Genomic DNA, 20,428 nt, shown 5'->3' with positions numbered 1-20,428 from the left:
CATAGTTGCAAAGCTTCTTTAGCTTTTATTCCATTTATTGATAGACATTATTTGTTAGGTAAAGTTCACTGCTGTTAGCTTTCCTCTATAACATAATATTAAAAAATCTGACTAAGAAGCTATTGCTGCTAAGAACGTAATGTTCTCACCCCAATGATTAAACACATATTTAAACTCCTACTTACCCTCTTATTTCTTATGAGGGTACTACTAGTTCTCAGGTACTACTGCTGTGCTGTGCCTCATGGTGTGCAAAGTCATTTGTCAATGCATTTAAAGAAAGTGAAACAAATTGCACATTTTCAACAGATGTTTTATTGTGCATCAGTTTATTAATTGTGTTATGATATAAAACAAGTTGAATTCAGGAAATGCAGTGACACAGTCAGGTATCCATAAAACCTATAAGCAAACTTAAACAGGTCATGAAGTGTTTTCTTGGTATCTGTTCGAGGATGTGTGCAGGCTGCCCAGAGGTGACCTCGGCTGAAATCTATCCATGACAGTGATAGGCTCAATCCTGCTGAAGGAGCAAGGACACCAAGGAGCAGAAGTTCCTGTCACTCAAAAGATACACAGAGTAAATATTTAGCAATGTGCTGATCCTTTCAGCCTGTGAGTCAGCGAACGAAAAAGTAATCTGTTGTTCTGTTGCAGGACCAGGCAAGGTGGAAAGGGTTACACTTCCTGAAGCAGAAACATAACTCTAGGAGCACTTACATTCGCAACTAATTGCCAGCTTCATCCTAACATGCAGCATTGTCCAGGACTGGTTGAAGTTTCATAGTAAGACATTTATTTGCCTTTTGTTTTAGCAACTCAAGCTTTTAATGACAATTTTGCCTGTACAATGAAATGATCACAAGTGCATTCAAGTATAAAAAGAAACTTTACAAGTTACTAAAAATGTACATGAGACTATCATATACAGCTGAAATATAATTCATTCTTCCGATCTCGCTTTCACCATAACTCAGTTTCAAACATGCTTCTGTCCTTTTCACCATAGATTTTAATCATGTTTCTCCTTCTCCACTTGTCTGACATACACTTTCACCTCTAAACCTTTTTCAAACAGACTCAAATATTTTAATCTGTTCCACATCAAAGATCCTACTAATATGGACTAAAGAGCAATAAGTATTGGTGATAGCAAAGGAAACATGAAGAAAATATTCTGAGAAAGTTTTTAAAGCATTTCACCATACTCGATTAGACTTTACTTCCACGTCCTTTCTTTTCAATACACTCCACTTTTCTGTACTTCTTTCTATGAAGCATACATTCACTTATTTCAGTATTTAATAGAACTTATATACATGTCAGCTGGTTATCGTGCTGTATAAATTGTCCATTGGATTTCATGTAAAGTTAGAATGTAGTTTAGTCAATTAACCAAGAATGACAATGCGGACATCATGAAAGAAAGTTTTAGAAACTTAGAGAAACTTGTTAAACAAGTCATTGGCCTTCGTAGGCCTCACCTTTTGTCACACTACAACCACAAACATTAATGTGTAAAGAGAATTAAATTGTTATGCCTTCATGGAAGGTCCTATGTGTTCCAGAAGATTAATCCTGCACATTAACCTAAGCAAATACTCACCATGGTGAAACGTAGTGCTGGCAGCATTATCCTGTGGGGATGATTTTCCTAAGCAGAAATGAAATCTTGTCTGAGTTCCTACGAAGTTGCATAAAGCTTAATATGGGCCATATGAGAAGAAAACCATTTAAAGGCTACAAAAGACTTCAGAATAGGGAAATTCACCTGCCAGCAGGACATCAATAAACACAACCAGAGCTACAATAGAATGGTTTAGAGTCTAAACCATTCTATTGTAGCTCTAAACTTTAGACCTAAAGATGTTCATAGTCCAGTCAAAGTCCAGATCCATAGCCAACTGAGAAAATGTGACTGAAAATTTTCTGCCCACAGAAATCCACAGAAATCCTAAATCCACCTTAACTGAGCTTGAGCCTTTTTGCAAAGAAGAAGCAACGTTTATCGACTCCAGACAGAAACATTCTCCAAAAGTCATGCAAATATAGTTGCAGTAAAATGTGATTCTAGAAAGTCACATGGGGTCTTAAATATAAATGCATGTTTTTTGTTTTTTTTTTAGTTTTTGTTTCAATTTGAAAACCACCATGAATCATTTAAAGTTCTAAAACACATTAGGGTTTGTGATTGAAACATGGTAAAAAAATGAAAATGATGAAGGGACCTGAAGATAACACCCAGTACAGAAGAAATCAAATGCAACTGTAAAATGTGATCATTGCATGCAGTGTACTATTACAAAACATCAATAATGCTTTAACTAAAGCAGCAAAATGCCCATTAAGCTAAATGTTATTACTAATTTGATGTGCCTGTTTTATGCCTGAAGTCTCTTGTTATGACTTTTATCAGACCAGTCGGTATAATTAATGTTGTAATGACTGTGAAGGTGTGTTTGTTTTAAAAGTATAATAGAGGCTATAACCTTTGATTATTTTTTGAGCACTTTTTGGTATGTCAGAAGCGTACAAGCCACAGCAACTGTGTTTCATAAAAAACTTGTTCTTGTCAGTGCATACAAGGAATGTGAGCCCCGTAGAAACCTAAAACTATTTTAATATAACATTTACTATGATTTAGGTCCAACAATTAGCTTCACTGAAATTTAAGCAACTCAGTCCAAAACTCAAATTATCTTCCAAGGCCAAACAAGGGTCTATGAATGCTGAAATTCTGTTTTAATTGAACATCCAGTAGTTTAACAATCTCACAGGTCAGTGGAGACAGTACTTCTTTTGACCCGCAGGCTGCCGCCCCAGCCACGGGGGCAGGTGTTGTAGGAGTGTAGGCCAGGCGACCTGAGCCCAGAGTCCTCGGACTCAACAGAGGCATCTGAGTCGGTCAGAGAACGGGTGTTGTAGAGCCTTACAGGTGAGCAGATTCTCTGAGTTGGGGTGACAGGAGGGCTGGTGAAGGTGGGAGACTGTGCACCCAAGGACCTCTGCTGGAAGGGGCTAATTGGTGGTTTTTGCCAGTCGTTTTGAAAGTTTCCCACAGGTGAAATGGGGAGGCCGTGACTGCTCAGTGCTCCAGGGGAGGGGCTGTTTTTACGTTTGGCTGCATTTATAATATTCTTTGCAAGGAGACGGTGATTTGCTTTTGAGTCTAGGTTGTTAACAATCTGGGACGTGCAGCGATTGTCTTTTTGTTGTCGTGGAGAGGAGGCAGTGGCTGTTGTGTGCAGAGGATTAGTGGATTGAAAGGATGAGCTGCTTTGAAACAGTGCAGGTGATTGGGAGCGGGGGCTCCATGGAGGGCAAACAGGAGATGTGGCTGCAAATATTTGCAGAGGTCTGGATGGGGAAACAGAGACAGCGGAGGATTGATTATTCTGGCTTACGGAAGGTGACTGGCATCTTGATCCCCAAGGAGGAGTTTGAGAAGGTCTGCATGTAGGACCAGGGGAAAAGGTGGAAGATTGGGTATTCTGACTCACTGCTGGGGATTGGCACCTTGATCCCCAGGGAGGGGAGATTGTAGATGTGGCGACAGATGTGATGGAGGGTCTGGACACAGAGAAAGCCGAAGCAGAGGAGGTCTTGTTATTATTGCTCACAGATGGGGACTGGCATCTTGAACCCCAAGGAGGAGAAATAGGATAATGGGTTTTAGAGTTTTCAGAGGGTTTGGAAAAAGGAATGGAGGTAGTAGTGGAGGACTGGCTGACAGCTGGGGACTGACATCTGGAACCCCAAGGTGGAGAGCATGGAGAAGTGACTGTAGCTGCTTGGGAGGGCCTGGATGCAGAAGTGGAATTAACAGAGGAAAATTGGCTATTCTGACTCGACATAAAAGATTGGGATCTTGCATTACTGGACAAATTGACAGGAGACTTGACAGAACAGATAGATCCGCTGGTGGTGGTTGGTGACTGGCTTGTTTGAGAGCTGGAGATCCATTTTCTAGTTGCTTGGTTTGCTGGGCTGCTGAAACGTCTGGTTAGGCTAGGTGTACTGGTTGCCCTGGATGTTTCACCAGTAATTTCAACAGGGGATGACTCCTCTGATTCCTGTTGGAACATAGCATATGGTTCTGCTTTAGTACATGTAAAAGACAAAAACATCCATAAAGCAAAATCTTTCACATTCCAGATTTAAGACTAGCAAATCCTCTTTTTATGGGAATTTCAATGTTTTTTGTTTTTTCTATTTGTCAGATCTGATTATTATAGGATGTTCTTTCACTGACCATGGTGACACAACACAAAGGTTAAATAATCAGAAAAGAGTTTAAATTTAGGTTTTCATTTGGAGCTTCAGTTTCATACACACCACCTTTTAATATTCCCTCCCTGCACAAGTGTTTCTTCAGTAAGCCTAGCCATTAGCACAAGTAGGTCTGGTGTTTAGTGTCTCTCTCAGGTTACTGTCATTTGGTCCTCTTGGGGTAGTTACCCTTTGCATGGATATGAAGTTACTCAACTGAAGCAAAGGTTGCAGTTCATCGTATGTCCTGCCAATTAAGAACTAGTTATCTATATTCAGGATGATAATATGTCAGAAGGGTGTTGTGTTGTAATTCAAAGTGCAAGTATCTTTATCCTAAAAGTTATTTTCATGTAATGTCATGGTTATACTCCAAATGTTTGGAGCTTCGCAGTAAGACATAAACTTAAGATGTTTGAGATGTTTATCTTTTAATTCTTTAAGAGTTTAAAAACTGTTACGATCAAACATTGATGAAACTGAGCACAGATCTTTCTCTGTTAAGTTATCCCTGTATTTGATAGAGACAAAAAGTTTTCTGGTAGCTTAGATGTTCCCAGCTATAGCAAAAAATGAAAGAGCAGAGACATTAAATAGTTAAGAGATGCCGGTGGAATCAGGAAATGAGAGGAAGAAAAAAACAGAAGGAAGTCATTGTAAAGTGTTAGCATGAAGATTTAATCAGAAAAGAAACATCTCACTTTTGCACAGAACACAATCAGTTATAAGAGACAGTGAGCAGAAATAGTGGGAAAAAACAGTAAATCAACGTGTTTGCAAAGAAGTAGACAGAAACACCGCAGAATGAAGACAGAATTACTGCTTTAAGTTGGAACAGAGTCAAGATACGGAAATTGATGCAGATATAAAGTAGCACAGAGTCCAAATGTATGTAACATGTGTTTAGATAAATGAAGCTAGAACGCTGGGTAAATTGCTTGAAGACATAAAGGCATTAAAAGATTTCTCTTGCTACAACTTTCATGGCTCTGAAAAGCGTTGAGTTACAAATCATAGATCACAAACCAGATGCTAGGCCATCTGTTAGACGCCTTTGTAAGGCAGAATCCTGATGGTACCCAGTGGAGAGCATTTGAGATTGTTTTCATGTTTCAAAATGTTCTTTAAATTGACGTTTAGAGAGCTTAAGTGCAGAGCTGCTTTCAGAATATAAACTTTCATTGATTACATAACAGCACAGTTAAAATTTTCTGAACTTAATCACTGCTGAGTGGATTTTGTTTCTCAGAAAAAATGCAATTATACTCTGTCTTCACAGATGAGTTAGGATGCATTGACTTAGATAATTGTATCATTTGCAGGACATTTCATCCCTAACTTAAATTTGCAGTACTGTGGTATTGTTTCATGGTAAATTTAAATATCACAATAATTCTTTCATGCAGCTACAAAAGCTGGTATTATGAAAAGGCACACAGACAGTCAGAGGTTTAAACAAAGTGCAGTTAATTTTAGCTTCACTTAAATTATCTTCCATATTGCAGCCATGTGATCCTTATCTATCAAATATTCAGTCTTATCTAAAAATGATACATGGTCGGTCTCCACACCTGTGGTGTAATTCCTGCCTTCTTGGCAGAAAACGTTGGCTTTGGTGCCTGAACTCCAGACCGAGGGGAGGAAACTCGTTCTGGAGAAAAAGGAGACATCAAAGAAGTGATCCTCGCATGTGGGGAAGCTGGATTTGCTGGGTATTCTGATCCTCTTGGGGAGGTGAGAGGCAACTGAGGTGACATACTACCATAATAAGATGGTGAAGTGTTAGGTAGAGAAGTGTGTCTAGAAAAACTTTGGCTGCTGAGTAGGTTCTTGACTTGTGGTGCTCCTCTGGGTAATGTGCTTATTGGGTCCTTGACTGGGTTGAAGACAAAGAGGGAAGAGTTGAGCTGATAGGGACGGTGTCTTGCGAGGTCCATCTCTATCTTGGAGCAACCATTTTCTAAAGTAGTTGGTGGTTCTGGAACTGGCTCTGGTACTGCAACTTTTGTTTTTGGTTTTTGCTTGACGGCTTGCTGGGCCTTTAGATTTTGCGAAATCTGTGCGCTCACTTCGGAGTTCTTGGCAATGGCTTTGACCCTTCCTGGCATGTTCGATGGGTAAACCCAGGATGGTGGTAACGACATTGTGGGGGAGGGAGACCTAATTTGTCCTGGATTCTGATTCTCAACAACATATTTCTCCATCCTTGATTGACGCTTGGCAAACAATTCAGCCCCCTTGCCTGACACATTTGTGAGGCTCTGCTCTGGACGATGGTCTAGCCTTGGTCTGGTCTTTGAGCTTTTGAGACAGGATGCCCACTCTGGGGCTCTTGCTCCCGCTGTCTTTTCCTCTGCTTTCGCAAGGAAGTTAGAAGCTTCTGCTCCCAAAGCCAGTAACTCCTCTTCAAGTGCTGGTTCAGGGACAGATCTGTGTCCATGTTTCTTTCTTTCATCCGCTCCTTGCACCAGAGAGAGCAGCTCAGGGTTTGGAGCAACCACTGGCTTCTCTTTAAATGTAAACATTGACTTCTTGTTTGCCCTCCTGGCTGCGCCTTCTTCTAGTATTCCTGTTTTGATTGGTGTTATCAGCTTCCTTTCTCCAGTGGACTGTGGAACAAAGGTGGAAGGCTTTGGAGCTGTCAGAGGGCCACAGTGGGGTGCAGGTGGGTGCTGGGAAACAGGAAAGTTGGATGGCGAAAGGCATGGAGATGACATGGGAGGAGACATTGGAAGTGGACCAGAGTAGAACGTCTGTGGAGGTTGGTTTGTGAAGGCCGGCAGAGGAGGTGTTGGGTATGATGGTGGTGGAGGTGGAGGAGAGAATGTGACAGGTTGAGTGGAAGAAGGGAGAGGAGGAGTGGCATAAGACGGGGGAGGTGGGATGTCTGTAGCAGGATTGACTGAATCTGGAGAGAGGACAGTTGGTGGTGAGAAGAAAGGTCGAGCCGTTCTGTTGAGGAAGGCTGGCGTCTGCTTGGAGGGTGAGACTAAGGAAATCCTCTCTGAACCAGAGGTGCTGTGACAGCCATTAAGAAGCTTTTCAGAGGGAACAACTGCTGGGTGGCCCTCATTTGTTTCTGTCTTCCTTTCAACATGTGCCATCACAGCTGGATGAGAGTCATTACTTCCCAGAGGAGTTTGGTGTCTAGCATCGTCCTCTAGAACCTCATGAATTTTATCCTTTATGTCATCCTCTTCTTCTGGCTCTTCTTTGACAGGGAGGAAATGTCTTTCCTTGATATCATAGTTCTCCGTGTCTTCATCTTTGATAAAATTCTTATTTTCTTCATCCATTATGCCACCAGTTGAAGGGCTGCTTGCAGGTGGCAAAAAGTGTAACTTATTATTATTTAAGTTCAGGTCTGTGTCCTTATCCTCACAGCTTCTCTCTGCCCAGGTTTGCTTGTTGGACAAGGAATCACTTTTCACATTCTCAGTTTTGTCCACCTCTGACCCCTGTCCGCAGCTTTCGAGTGTGAAGGCGTTCACTCTCTGCTTGCGCCGATTAAAAAGCTGCACACCCCTGGAGCTGGAGCCGGAGTTGGAGGGGATGGTGAGCTGAGCAGCAATGATGTGACTCTTCAGCCGTGCCTCCTTCAGCTCTTTCTCCGATAAACTGGCACTCCTGCTCAGATCTAATGAGACACAGAAAACAGGAAAAATGACATAGACGTTTAGCCCCCATTTATTATGAAACACCACTAAACTTAGCTGCACTTGGCAAATGAAAAGACTCAAAACTAGTGCACATTGTGTGTTCTTTAATTACAAGATAATCACATAATTAGTTCTGGTTAAATTTTTTTGTTTACATTTCCTTGTGGATCCATTATTATGTTTTAATCTTAAGAGGTTTGGCACTACAATGCTATATTAGTATGTCATGGTTCTCAAACGATGGGACTGGTGCCATTACTAATATATGGGCTGTCTTTTAGGTTTACTCTAAAGAAATCATAACAAAAAATGCAAGCTATTTTTTCTTCTCAATAGAAAAATGCAGTGAAGACTTTTTTGAGAGCTCCCCATATCAACTTTAGTGGGCAGCAGCAAACCAGGAACAAGTGCTGGTGGCAAATTTATGTTGAATTCAGTTTAACAAATTACAACTTGGATCTTGGGATCACATTAAGTCCAACTTAACTGTGTTCCATTTACTGCATCCAAAACAAGCAAGATTTTCTTATGGACCTTCTTTGTGACTAGCCTAACAATTTTTAGCAATACAAGCCAATAACACAAGCATTTTCTGCTTTCAAATATTGTACATGCATATTTATTGCAGCCGTTTTATTGTGTGTGTGAACATTTGAAAATATACAAAGATCCGGTGTGCAGTTAATTCTTTAGTTTTAGATTTTTTAATTTTATGAGTGACATATTGAATTTTATGTATAACCAGTGTATATGTAGTTTCCAGTTGAAAATTCATATAAACAGGAACTTTCTGTTAGTTCTTTAAAGTTGAAACTTCGAAATTTCTGAGTAAAGATGTAATTGCAAGCTGAAACTGCCTTCGTTAACTTGCTCCCATAGTTGGGATCACCAATCAACAAGTATATGATCCCGAAATATTTTTCATTGAGAGGCTAAGTAATAATAAAAGCAAGCATATTTATGACGTAAGTACTAGAAAATATTCGAATACACAATTTAGAAGAAGTCAGTATGGATGTACTTAGAAACTTTTACAAAAACGGTTGAGAGCCACTGCTATACAAAGATAACTCCCCAAGGATAACAACACAAATGTTAAAAATGTTTTAATTTTCAACCAAAGAAAGGCAACATGTGGAATGTTTCTTATGAGTCTAGGTTTTAATATTCTCTTTAAAACCCACAATTCTTTTAACGCCACATGGTTTAGATTGTTGTTTGCTTTGCTTTTGATTCTAACTGATGGGGCGAGAAAAATAGGGCTTTGTGGACATTTGACTCAGCAGTCTGCAGCTCTAGACAGTGAGCTAATAGACAAAGGCTGAGGCACATATGAAACAAAAATGTTAATGAAGAGGCACAACTTGTTGAGTAATAAAGTTAAGAAAAAAAAACATATGTAGGGCAGCATTTTGCTGCTGCAGCAAAAGTAGAGTCTGACAACCTTTTTCCCTGTAAGTTCAACAGTTTTGATCCAAATTGCCTATGTTGAAACATAAACTGTGTTGTTTGAGCTTAAAAGCTTTATTTTCTAGGCAGTGGAACCATTTCCTCTGCCATCTGCAGTCGTCCCTCCCTGAGCATTCCTCCACGGCTGAGAAAACTCCCCGCCTGCGCTTCCAGCATGCCTTTGGTTTCTCTCTGTAGCTAATTTGTGCAATACTGGAGCTCAAACCCTTAATAGACCACTTTTACAATCTACAGCTACCAAAAATTATTTTCTGAGACTGCTGTCTATAAACATGCTATACAATCAAGAGTTCCTATTTTAAACATAGTAACTACATCAAAGAAGTAATAAAAACTTGATCCAGGCTTTTTTTTTTTTTTTTGCCTTTTATATAACAAATTGCACTCCAGGAAAAATAAACTCTTTAGTGAGCACAGTAATGAATGGGTTGTCATGGAGATACATCTGGTGGATCATTCAACTATGTCATAATAATCTGAGTGATGGAGAATATTTAAAGTTGTTTTCAGGACTTTTCTCAGAAAAAAGTCTATAGATCCCGACAGCTACAATATTTGACGTAAGCGCCACGTAATCTAGCGCCAGCCACAATAATTAGGTGTAATCTGCTATGATGATTAGATTCTACATGTGGCTTTTTCTGGCATATGAAATAACACTTTATCACATTGCGTCCACAAAAAAAGAAATATCATGCGATACACTTTCTTTCTTTTCTTCTGCTCTCACTAGTTGGTTTAACTCTACCAGTTTGCCTTTATAAATGTCTAATGCAGCTTTATTCATATATAAATTTTTATGGGTATTCTTGTTTTTTTAAAAAAAATTCACCATGAGTTGAAGCTGCATATTTCTGGACAGAAATCTAAAACAATTATTCAGATTAAAACGGTCAGTGTATACTTCTACATATACACCAGAGCAGCAAAACCTGAGATCAAGAGTCCTAACTATAGACATTGTTGTCATAGGCTGACTAAAACACACACATAAACACCCTCCCCCCCCGCCCCCCACACACACACACACACACACATACATATATATACGCCGGATTGGTTATCATGCAACGTGCAGGTGCCAAGCCCATTTGGACCAAATATAATTGATGCAACTGAATCCTACTGATTTTTCTTACAGTTAAATTCCTCTTTTCTACATGTCTTTGAACAAACATTAACTAAGAGAAAATACGAAGGTAAGTTTAAGCAATATAGGTCACACAATTACCCAAATGTGCAGGAACCCCTGCAGAATTCAGTCAATGATATGAAAAACATTCTGTAAAGTTTGCAGACAGAGTAGCACATTCAACACATAGCCACTGACAAGTTACCTTTCCTCACAAATCCGACACAACTGCTCCTCTGTTAGGATTCAAACCACGGCACATCCTCACAAGTTCCCTGAGAGTTTGCCGTTCTGTTCTACATCTGATCCACATCAGCGCCTAACCCCTCTTACCTTTTTCATGTCAAATCTAAGACCTCCTCTGTCATGTAGTACTTCCACAAGAGTTTACAATTATAACTGCGTCTGATGGCTTGACACCCCTCACCCCCACCTCACTTTTCTTTTCTTTTTTTTCTGGAGCAAGACACAAGATCGGATTTCTTTTTCTCTGCAGTCCAGCAGGACACAGACAGGCAGGGAGGCAGAGGGAAAGAGGGCAGGGAAGGGAAGAGAAGGAGGGAGGGCTTGTAGCTGGAGGCTACACCTTCTGTCACTCTACCTCCACTTTGGTTTAATTTTTTTCCAAATGTGCAGCACTTATTCACGTATGCTTTTCACTAAATAATAAAACAGAGACACCTGTGAGAGTGAAGTCCATCGCTTCTGTTGGGAGAGTGTTTACGTTTCAGCAGCAGCTTTTTGCAGAGAGATTCATCTTTGTTTTGACAGCTTTGGAGAAATGTCCTGTCAATGGTAAGTATTGAGCTAATCTCTGAAATGTCCTGTGATGGCTGGGGAGCCTCTGACCCTTTGTTGCAATCTTTGAAGTGCAACCCGGAGATACCTCAGCTTATGTTTACATGGATTAGACCAGTGAGCCTCCACAGCTACAGCACCTGACCCCTGCTGCCCTCCACATCAGTCGGGATATGCCATGTGTGTTCACTGAGCATTCCCTCAGACCAAGTGTCTGCCCTCTTTGAACTGCAGCAGCCCTGAGCTCCAACCTGCAAAAGCAGGACTGGAATTTCCTGTCTTGATATAAGGAGCCCTGCATCGTATTGCCCTCCCCTCATTCCTCCCTCACCTCCACCCCTAAACATTTTCTATCTCTTCTCCATTTCCCCCTGCCCCTGCGAGGGGTGGAGCACACAAGAAGACTTCCCCTTACAGCAGCAGAATTTGAATCGAGGGGGCCAACCCCACATTTGTGTATCAAAGGTCAGATTACCCTGTCGGATGTTATCTTTCTTCTGGTTGATGGCCAGGAGGGGAGTGGGATGACAGCCCAGGAGCCCGTGGGTGATATGTGAAATGGTATGGAAAGACGGGGGATTAACAGAGGGGCCGTGTATCCCACCAGACTGACCGAGACCTAAACTCTCAGTGGTTTTCATATGGAGCCATGCAAAAGCATTTGTACCCTTTGAAATGTTTTACATTTTTTTGAATACAAACTGCATTTCACTGGGGTTTTGTCCAATAGACCAACACAACGTAGCCAATAAATGTAAAGTGGAAAGAAAATGTCACCTCCTTTCTGAGACATTTTGAAACAGAACTCAATTGTTTTTTTGTTTTGTTTTTCTTGCTCAGACCACATGTGGCCATCTTTTGGTGTATGTTTCTATCGTCTTTTCACATCTTAGAATCAACCGTGTTTGTTCATTCCTCCTTTCAAAGTAACAATATCTGAGATGGTTTGTTTTCAAGTCTTGCCACAGATTCTAAATTGTAGATTTTTACTTTGACTGATCTAGTTGAACAACTGAATATTTGATCTAAACTATTCATTGTAGCTATTGTAGCATTTTTAGTCATTGTCCTGGAAGAAGTTGAGTTTGTTGCTTCAAACAGGTTCTCCTGTATTTGACTCAATTTATTGCTGCATCAACTTCCATCAGGAAGAAAAGCCTCCACACAGTATAATGCTGACACCACTATGGGTCATCATGAGTATACTTTGTTCAAAGTGATGCATAGTATCAGTTTTCCTCCACATATAGCATTTTGCCCTTTTGGGCTCACAGTTGAATCTAGATATTTTTTCTGACCAGAGTTCCTCCTTAGACATACATGCTGTGTTCCCTACATGTCTGGCGTCAAATTCTAAACAGTTCACTTTAAGGTTTTCTTTCAACAAAGACCTCTTGTTCTGTGCAGCGTATGAGTAGTAGTTATTAGTCTCCTATCTGGGCAGAAAATCAGACCCTAAAAATCACATATGTACTGTGTTAAAAGTATAAAACTCTATCTTTATGAGGGCCATAAATCATAGTTACTTGACATGTTAATCAATGCTGGACCACCATTACTTGACATATGGAGCATATGTAGCAGTCAATAGACTGGGTTACTAAAATGAGAACATAACTAAGGCAAAATACTACAAAATATCTAATTTCCAAGTTAAAATTAAACATGGAAGATTTTTCCTGACATGCATAGTGTTTTGCACGTTGGGCTAAAAGTTCAATTTTGGTTTCAAAATTGCCCTTATTTCTATGTGTTTGTTGTGTCCATGACTTGTGGCATATAGGATTTTTGTTAAACAGTAGCTTTCTTTTTGTCATTCTTGCCAGATTTGTGGCATCCATGGCTATTAAACACTTCTTGGCCTTATTTACAACTCATTCACAGGTATCAAGAAACTCTAGACAACTTCTATGGGCTTTGTTTTTTTTGTCCAGCTTAATAGTTTAGGTGTATTGCCAGGGAATGTTTTCCTTTCCTTTTTCTGTTTTCAGATGACTGACATGAATAGTGCTTCCTGTGAAGTCCAATAAAAAGGACAGGTTTTTTATCATGACCTACCACCATTTTAAACTTCTCCACAACGACCTGTTCACTGTGATCCTTGGTCTTCATGATGTTTGCTCACAAAACTTGACAGAAAGCTGATTTATACTGAGTCAATCAGACAGATGTTTACTCCATTTAATAACTGGACAACCACCTAGATTTTATCTAAGGGTATCAGAGTAATGGGGAGAATACAGTTACATGTCACGCATATCATAATTGCAAAAGTTTTTGGAAGAACTTGTATTGTTTTCCTTCCACTTCACAGTCATGCACTACGTTATGTTGGTCTGAAATCCCAATTAAAATTCATTGTAGTTTGTGACATGACACATTGGGTCTGTGATGAATACTTTTGGAAGCGTTTGTTAGATAAATCAAATCCTAACATCAGGGGGCAAATTCTGTTTCCCTTTTCGTTATTTTTACCTTTAGCTTCATGCATTAACTCTTTAAAAACAGACAAGTAATGAGTTTTTATCGGCTTCTTTGTGTTGCTCTCAGTGACCTGTGAAAACTAATTGCTAGGTAATGAGTGATTGAAAGGGTGTTTTTGGCACACAGCTTTTACATCTAGATAAGACAGATTTTGGCTCTGACATTTCCATTATAATACACAATGACCAATTACTCAGCCTGAATAGTGTGTCTGAAAACATTGCCACTGCCCACAGGAAGTTATTTTTATTGATATGTTGCTGTGTTTTCCACAGATTGTGTTGTCAGAATGTGGCAACTTTTGACATTTTTTTGTTGTTTGTTTGTTGGAAGAGGTAGAAGGAGACAAATGTGAAGGTACAGTTCCAAGTGACTTTTCCCACAATGCTTATCCCACGTTTGTCAGCTTCTGAGATGAATATTAAGATGTGTTGCCTATGATTGTCTTTCCAATTCTGCCTTCCCAGGAGCAGATGTTTCATGCAGCTTTTCTCTGTGTCAGGTTGCATTGACAAGCCTGGACTTCTTTTTTTCGCTCCAAAAGTTGGCAGTCCCAGTCTAATTAAGCAAGATTTATTCTCAGGTCAGTCCACACTAGCACATTAAAGCGTCAGGCAAATCTTTGTGAACACCATAGCTATCTATATTTTTGCGTTGAAAACTTTTGCTTTTGCTTTTACTTTTTCTTTCGCATCCAAATAAGTCCATAAAATGGCAAATAAAACAAACACTTACTTGTTTTGCGGCTTATATGCTGCTTGCTAAATCCTGTCTTCTCCCAGGATGCGTTGTAGTCGGTCTCAGTGGGCTGCATTTCTTGCTTTGACTCGATAGGTTTTCTCAATCCTTCTGGACTCCAGCTCACCCCTCTCCTGATAGATGTATGGCCTTTCTCCATCACTATCCAGAATCAGATCCTTACGCCTGTATCCTTTCTTCACAAACAGTGTTTAATCACCTAAAAACTAAGAATGTCAAGAGGCACTTCAGCACTCCAGGTTTCTTCTTCCAGGCATGACTCCTACAGCAGCCGTGTTCCTTCCCCAAGCAGTCAGTTGAAATTTGGCGTAAAGAGTTTACTCTTACTTTGTTCCTTCATGAAGTGTTTATCTCAGTCTAATTGGACCTCCCAGAGGGTCAGCTCCAACGTCCTTTGGAAGAATTCCCGTTGGAAAAACAGCAACGAAAAATCTGGAGCAGAGGGCAATGAAACTCCCCAGTTTTTTCCCCCTTCCCAGATTTTTCTCTTTCCTTTCCTCCTCTATTTTGGTCGGCAGAACATGCTTTTTTGTTTGCGTCTCAGTCTGCAGCCCACAGATTACTTTGCCTTCCAAGAAAGGGATCTGCTCTTTATCTTGAAGATCATAAGTCTACAGTGACGTGAGGGGAAACTATGTATATGGAACTTCCTCCTGTTTAAGGTGCATGCGAGAAAAAAAACATTTCACTTTGGAAAGGTCATTCCAGAGGCTGTTTTGTTTTCCGTCTCCCAAAGTATTTAGCAAGAGCTGCTTTGTGTTTGTTTCTCATCCTTTAAAGGCCAACGCAGTTTATGGGGCAGGAAAGTGTATTTCTGTTTTTCTTGTTTTGGTGAATACCAAACTGCATTGGCAATGTCCTCTTTGGTTAAAAGCTTTGGTTTTGACTCGTACAGAAAATAAATCCAAACTGCTTTAGGCTTATTGAAACTAGCATTCCTAGTTGATCTCTGTGCTTAATTTAGGCAACATCCAGGTTCATTTACTGCCCTGCAAAGAAGAAAAACAGGCTCATTAAAGACAGGTGTAAAATGCAAAAGAAATAAAAAACAAATGTGTTGCAAATGTGGTCACATCCCTGTAACTTTTTAACATTGCAACCTTACATTTTAATGTATTTTATTTGGATTTTACGGAATAGATCAATAATGCAGAGGAATGTGTGTAACAATGTGATGTTTACAATTGCTTATAAATGAAAGTGTGAAAAATGACTGCACTTCATCCTGAAAGCATTATCACTGCTGTAAAATATGGAGGAGGTGCTGTGAAAATGATTTATTTTTTTAAGCAGAGAGAAGAAAGCTGGTTAGATTTGATAGGAAATGAACAAAGCTATTTACAGAGGTGGATTTTATTAAAAGTGATCTATTATGCTTCCTTAACAAATAAGAATAGGTCTTTGAGCTCTACAAACATGTTCATTAAACTTTTTGCAGAAAATAATTTTTTGATTTTAATATTTTAGTCTTGGTTTTAGTTCCTTTCAGGATTAGTTGTAGTTTAGTGCCTCTTGTCTCTTTAAATCCAAATAAGCGGCTACACACCACACAACTCAACGATTACACTCGTACCGGAAAATGGCTGCAAACAGATGCGCAATTATTCAACCGTACATCTTTGAAAAGCAGTAGTGGAGCCTCCTGCACAACAAACAAGAATGCAGTAAGTGTTTTCTGAATGGCAAGTCAACAACAAAACACTTTTCCAGCAGCTTTTGTACTGCGCGGACAACGGCAAACCAGCTCACCAAATGTGCTGGAGCGCCGCTGGGGCTGGGGTTGCTATGTGACGGCGCAGTGACTCAACAAATTTAACGATAACCTCTTGTCATAAAACGAGAGGTGTCTTTTTAAGCGCATGGATGCTTTTAGAAGCAGCTGAGGCCTGAAATGGATGTGAATTTTGCATACTATGTTTCTGTTAAAGTTTTCTTGGTTCACGTTAACTTTAATTCTGCTTTGGTGGGTAAAGAAAAGTATAATTTTTTGTCATTAAGGTTGAATTGTTTTTTTTAAATCCATCTACTTTCTGCAGGATAAAGGTTAAAAGAGGAAGTACTGCATTTATAAAATGTGATTCTTTAATCACATTTCTTTAATTCTTTAATATCTCCAAAGATGGAAAGTCACAATTCATTCAGGCCTGCTGTGAATCTGTAAAAGTATCATCACTTCTGCCTCAGGTTATGTAATGTGATATGTACCAGTTTTTAAAACTTCTAACCAGGATAAAATGACTACACAGAGATGATTCTATAAAGCATTTTATTAAGTCAGCAGCATTATGTTCCTCCCCTAAAGTTAATAAAAGCCGCCGGCAGTGATTGTAATGATAAACCGGAGTTTACACTTCCAATTCCTTGATCTGACTTGCCTCTCCTTGGAGTTGATCAGGGCTCCATTTGTTTTTGATTGTGACTCACCTCTATATCACAGAGGAGTCGGAGGCCAGTGCAAACAGCATCGCACATAATTATGAATTTCGTCGCAGACAGAGCAACTATCCTGCCTTTCATCTTTTTCAAAGGTGTCTGAGCACCTTAGCTTCGTTTCATCCTTAATGTTTTGATACCCAATGAAACTACAGCTGAGTCAAGGCCTGCTCACAGTCATCCCAAACACAACACATCCCCACCTCCCTGCTGCAAGGAAGCTGAAATCCTCCACACTGCTTCTGACTGGCGTGATCCTGACAAGTGAGCCGAGATGAAGGCTGGCATTGTTTAGACGCTCTGACAATAGCTCTTTGAATCTCCCAGATGTGCGAACCACATTTGGCTCGCTCTGCATCTCATTTGTTGGCTTTTCAGATGATTCTTCAGTGACAAGTTTATGGCTCTTTTCCTCAGTAAAAGTCGTCTTTTGTCGAGCCAGAATTCATCTTTACCGTAATCACAGGGAAGAAAGGTGAGCACATGTTGCGGTCTTGTCTGCTCACAGCATCACCAGAATGACTAGAATATGTAGAGATTGCTGTCTTTTATACGGGATGAAAATGTTTATTAACTGTCAGACGAAAAGCAGATGTAGGACGCTCCAAACTGACAGCAGCAGAGATGCACACTTGACTCCATTTAAGGAAACAAAACATTGACATATGGACCACTGAAACCTACATCTGCTGCAAGGCTTTTAATAGTCTCTGCTTATTTCTCTGCAGCTTTGGGGACTAAATTTACTCCAGACTATCTGTTGACATCTAACGCTCTAGCTTTCATCTTGACTGTCATACCTGATCGGCAGGAGTCGAATCTTACCCATCAGCGCTCTGCTTCCAATTACAGGTACCTTGAAGTTAAAAAAAAAAACACAGTGGCTTTCAAATTTTCAAGTCTTGGCTCACATTCTCTATTGCTTTTATATCTGGCCTTTGACTAGACCATCCTAAAAATTACTTTGTCAGCTGTGTTCACTGGCCTTTGAGATGCTGTTTGTTCCCTGATGTTTTCTACAAAACCTCTTATGTTTTCACAGAACACTGAGTCTTTACTAAATATGGGATTGGAATGTATTTGTTAGTATCAGAATGAAAGGGGTGTGCCTACAAATACACACCACATTTTTCAGAATTTTACTTGTAAACAAAGCTGAAAATGTTTTCTCTTCCGTCCACTTAAAAATAATGAACTATTCGTGCTTTTAAATCCCAATAAAATGTGTTGAAGTTTACACAGTGACGCTGGAAAGTCATTTCCAGCTTTCCTTTGCTACCTACCATACTACCCTCATAATCACAATCGAGTATATAGTTAACAGTTTAGTTTGCGGGCCACGTCAGCTGTGATCTCAGAGCTCCTGTTTGTCATCAAAACATGATGGATTATTGGATGACACCAAATCCACAGCTCTCTGCAGCATGTGATGACACACAAAGGGAACTGCCCTGGCAGCTGCAGAAACTGTAATCACTTATCCCCTACTTTCCTCATATTGTACATTTATTACAGATTCCCATCAGTAGACAACTTGTAGTTAGTCACCTCATAACTCATCCCCTGCATGTTTTTCCCCCCTCAGGTATGGCATCAGTACATCATCAAAGACTATGGTTGCACATGTGTTAAGGTATGTGAAATGTCTGGATGTCAGGTGAGCTTTCATTCCCAGCCAACTGTAAGACCCTAAAAGTGTAACAGTATAAATTACAGGGGTTACAGTGAGGCTGCTCATCACAGCCCTGGCTTTATGTCTTTATGATCGGACGCCTTGGGGGCAGAACTCCTGTGTGTCTGTTATTTCTTGCCCTTTGCTTGGATCTTTTACACTTTGGCATGCACAAATCACTCAGCTGTAAATGCTAAAGGGTTTTAGCAGGGCCCTTTGCTCCTTCTCTCTCTTGATGAGACAAAAGAGCCATTCAAGAGCCCTGGAAGCACTGTGAAATGATTTTGGGCAGTGCTCTGAAATGGGCATTCCTGGCTCATAATTCCACAGTTTCAGGAGGCTGTGATGGCAAACGGGCCCCAGCTTGTGCAGCTTGCTGAGTGACACAGGAAAAACATTGCAAAGCAGTGTCTCTGATGAATTTCTGAAGTGTCTCTTTGTATTTGTCTCCACTGTTCTTGGTATTATTGAGAGTGCCGTGATAAATCACGCCTTGAAAGAGCTTGTAGAGCCGCCTCAACTTCGTGCGCCAGGTCAACCTGCTCCCATAATCACAGATGGAGAAGTTCAAAGGACAAAACATAAGTGCTTAAAGGAGGTGTGCATAAATCTGTGCCAGGAAGGAGGAGCTTTCTAAAACAATTTGAGTCAACTTCTGAAACCTGTAAGTCGTTACGGGGGTCAAACACTTTCACATTTTAAATGAACTTACTGCATATGTTACCAGTGCTACAGGAACCTATTGCAGTGCTTTTTTCTATTACTATGTTTGTCAGAGCAGGTTTCTATTATTTGAAAGTGACTTAAAACAAAATATACAAAATAAGTTTTATAGGTTCATAGATATGTACTGCATATAGCAGAACTAGACCCCCTGTTGCTCCCCTGTAAAGCATCTAATAACCCTCACCTGCAGCGTTAACAGGAAACAATTACAGATATGAACAAGTAAATGCAGTCTCCAGCCAGGTCTTTAATTGGATACACCCACTAAAGTTAAACAGTTCAGCTCCAGTCTATAACTTAGCTGCACAGCAGGGTCTACACAGTCAGGACAATAGCTTTGAATATTAGTGCTAATGTAGCCATTCAACACCCCCTGCAAGCCTGCAGCCTGCACACGGTGCAAAGCAGCAACCACAGATGTTTGTCATCTACTCAGACAAAGACTTTCAAAGTTTCCCTTCTCTTCCTCCCCAGTTCATTGCATTCCCCTTAATCATACCCTCCCCTCCCCTTGCCTCTCCAAGCAAAGATTGCATCTTACCCTGTTCAGATAAATAAGTTAGGCAGAAGGTGACTTTAGTCTGCAGCAGTCACGGTTTCACAGCGACAGATAAAATTCCTGGATTCAGAGCTCTCTGGTCATTCTGCTCACCTGTACTCCGGTGGGTCTGGCAGTGTGAGGCAGCGAGGGGTGTGTGCTTCTCTTTTCAGCTCCTATGACTGCACACACCTCCCCCTTTTACCTCTCTGCTCTCTCTCGCTCTGTATATGTTGCGCTCTCTCTCCCTCACTTGAAGCAGACGAAAGATAGGGGTGGGGGGGGGGGTCAGCTGGAACACAGAAGACTCTTTGTCTGGAACTTTTTCATATGGTTTCCTTCAAGCTTGCATACTGAACACATTATGGTATAATATATTTTCATATTCAACAGATAAATGGTGAGGGGCCAGTGGGGCCCACTCTGTTCTCCCCAATTCTTTTCCTTTCTTGACCGTATTCCTGCCATGCACATTGGGCAGAGAGGTC

General features: G+C 40.4%; 1 protein-coding gene across 7 annotated transcripts; it reads right to left on the bottom strand.

Moving 5' to 3' along the window:
• Positions 1–297: 297 nt before the first annotated feature.
• synpo (synaptopodin) lies at positions 298–20,156 on the bottom strand. Of its 7 annotated transcripts, none has more exons than XR_004338041.1 (4): positions 11,804–14,474; positions 5,841–7,906; positions 1,854–4,073; positions 298–1,804 (listed from the first exon to the last, which is right to left on the bottom strand). XR_004338041.1 is itself a non-coding variant. In XM_032554834.1 (4 exons), exons 2-4 carry the CDS (start codon positions 14,708–14,710, stop codon positions 2,772–2,774), a joined length of 3,531 nt encoding a protein of 1,176 aa, XP_032410725.1. In that variant the 5' UTR covers positions 14,711–15,560; positions 20,055–20,156; the 3' UTR covers positions 298–2,771. The 7 variants fall into 7 exon arrangements, 6 of the variants coding, with proteins under 6 accessions (XP_032410725.1, XP_032410724.1, XP_032410727.1 ...); XM_032554834.1 differs by lacking the exon at positions 11,804–14,474 and adding exons at positions 14,548–15,560; positions 20,055–20,156 and having other exon boundaries at positions 298–4,073; XM_032554833.1 differs by lacking the exon at positions 11,804–14,474 and adding exons at positions 14,548–15,560; positions 19,944–20,093 and having other exon boundaries at positions 298–4,073.
• Between the last annotated feature and the right edge of the window lie 272 nt (positions 20,157–20,428).

The sequence above is a fragment of the Xiphophorus hellerii genome, chromosome 23, assembly GCF_003331165.1.
Source record: "Xiphophorus hellerii strain 12219 chromosome 23, Xiphophorus_hellerii-4.1, whole genome shotgun sequence".
NCBI lineage: Eukaryota > Metazoa > Chordata > Actinopteri > Cyprinodontiformes > Poeciliidae > Xiphophorus > Xiphophorus hellerii.
Note: the sequence above shows the minus strand (reverse complement) of the source record. Positions and strands in the feature narration are given on the sequence as shown.